The following is a 2,062-nucleotide window of genomic DNA, read 5'->3' as shown; positions in this document are numbered from 1 at the left end:
TTAAACAAGTAAAACGTGTAAGCAGCCGAATAGCTCAGAGGAACTCAAGAGCCGCGGAATCGTATTCCGAGTGTCAGGGGTTCGAGTCCCTGCCAGGCTGTTACATATCAATATAAATCTGTCAAGAAAAATAGGAAGGAACTGTCTAAAATAATTATCACCCTAAATAGTATTCGGATAGGATTCGGACAGTCTTTAAAACTTTAATGTAAATATCACAATAATACTTCTTTATATAATATTTCTATTCTTTGACAGGGACACAGAACATCTCTTACATGTTTAAGAAACAACAAATTTACATAATATATCTATCTAAGATATTCTTTATCTTCTCAATAGTAACAGACGCAAAACACGGTACTTAAGCGCTTAGACGAACGCAGACGCACGCTAAACGTTTCTGGGAATAAGAAACGCACGCTTTCAGACGCACGATAAACGAAAAACGATACACGGAAAACGATAAACGTTAAACGCTTGTAAACGATGCACGCTTGAGAAAGCGTTTCAGCAAACGCACGTTGCACGCTATACGCACGCACGTTACACGAAAAACGGACGCACGAAAAACGCTATTTTTTGACAACCGAAACGTTCACCCTACTGTAAGTTCTCCTTACCAATAATCTTTTCAACAATGTGCCAAGCTGTCATTGCAAATCTGGTTCCAACACGAAATGCCGTACCACTGCAAACACTTGAATATAGAAGACCAACGGAGGGCAACTTATTGGCATATTCATATACATATGTATCTTTCAGTGTGTTATCAACGGGTGTTCTAAAGTTATACCCTTCGGAACGTCTGGTACTAAAATCTACAATTTTTCAAAATAAGCATTTTGATACTCATGCTGAAAGAAATGAGTATTTTATTTGTGCATTAAGCGCTATATCAGCCATATAAAACAATTTTTAAAATCAGAGAAAATATAATTATAAATCATATCTTTTATGCTACAATTAATAAGTTGAAAATAAGTTGAGATAATAATAATTTTGAGATAACTTACCATCCTGATTTTCTACGTAACCATCTCCATGTATATATTTCTTATCCATTTCAGTTCGTCTATCCTAAAAGAAAGCCTGTTCATTGTAATTTCAGATGTATTCAATCGCTCTAATATGTTTTCAACATAGATAAAACTGAAGAGACCACTTATTTTTGTTGACGTTTCAACTGATAATTTCTATCAAATTAGGAAAATATTATTAGAAAAAATCTCTATTTCAGGAATAACCGACATTATTTGTGTCACCGTTTTGCAAAAGCCTAGCTTTTATAATCAATTCCTTTAATAAATGCATAGAAAAATAGCCATTCATAATCAAGAAATGGATAACAATCAAAAATAATTTTCTGATTATACCTGAGGCGTATCCTGGTCATACCAATATTTTTGCTGCTTCTCTCTAACTGTTTGCAGATTTGATTCCATCCCTCAAACATTAATTGATCAACAAAGATATATTTTTTAGGCATTGGTATTTGAATTAAACAGTAAACGTAATCTCATCTAAAAAAAATAACTATTCTCTGATTAAGGAAATAGTCTTTCATCCGTACATTTTATGTATTAATTTATTTTTTGTTAAACGTTGACCTTGATGTTTAAAGCTTGATGGTCAAGAAAAAAAACTCGTTTTTCGTACGTATCTTTATTTACTACTTTAATTTGTCGTTAAACGTCGTCAGAGAGGTTCTAAGCAGCTACACATAAGTCCAAACATATAAAAAAAGAAAAGAGTACCACGACCACTTACACAGTTGGACTAACGTACGATGAAAAAATATTTGTTCTGATATTCTTATGAAGCTTGGTCTACAATTTGTATATATAAATAAATAGTCCTTACCGACAATAAGTTTTCCTTTACTGATACTAATTTTATGTTATAAAACTATCGGACCGTCGGTATTCTTTAGAAATTCAAATAAATATTAGAGGAGTGTTTTAATTACAGAAATCGTAGGTATGTGTTTTTAAAGGATAAATGATAGTTGTTGTATAGTTATTATTCCAATATTTAGAAACAGTGACAAAAACATACATTT

General features: G+C 32.3%; 1 protein-coding gene across 1 annotated transcript; it reads right to left on the bottom strand.

Moving 5' to 3' along the window:
• Nucleotides 1-623: 623 nt before the first annotated feature.
• LOC132739456 (uncharacterized) lies at nucleotides 624-1,467 on the bottom strand (the record flags this gene model as incomplete). Its single annotated transcript, XM_060727176.1, has 3 exons — nucleotides 1,377-1,467; nucleotides 1,017-1,080; nucleotides 624-821 (listed from the first exon to the last, which is right to left on the bottom strand). Coding segments are annotated over exons 1-3 (331 nt in total), but the record flags the coding sequence as incomplete, so codon positions are not given.
• Nucleotides 1,468-2,062: the final 595 nt, after the last annotated feature.

The sequence above is a fragment of the Ruditapes philippinarum genome, unplaced genomic scaffold, assembly GCF_026571515.1.
Source record: "Ruditapes philippinarum isolate M1 unplaced genomic scaffold, ASM2657151v2 ctg8168_1_1_1_1, whole genome shotgun sequence".
In the NCBI taxonomy this organism is placed as follows: domain Eukaryota; kingdom Metazoa; phylum Mollusca; class Bivalvia; order Venerida; family Veneridae; genus Ruditapes; species Ruditapes philippinarum.
The sequence above is the reverse complement of the archived record's forward strand: the minus strand, read 5'-3'. Positions and strand labels throughout refer to the sequence as shown.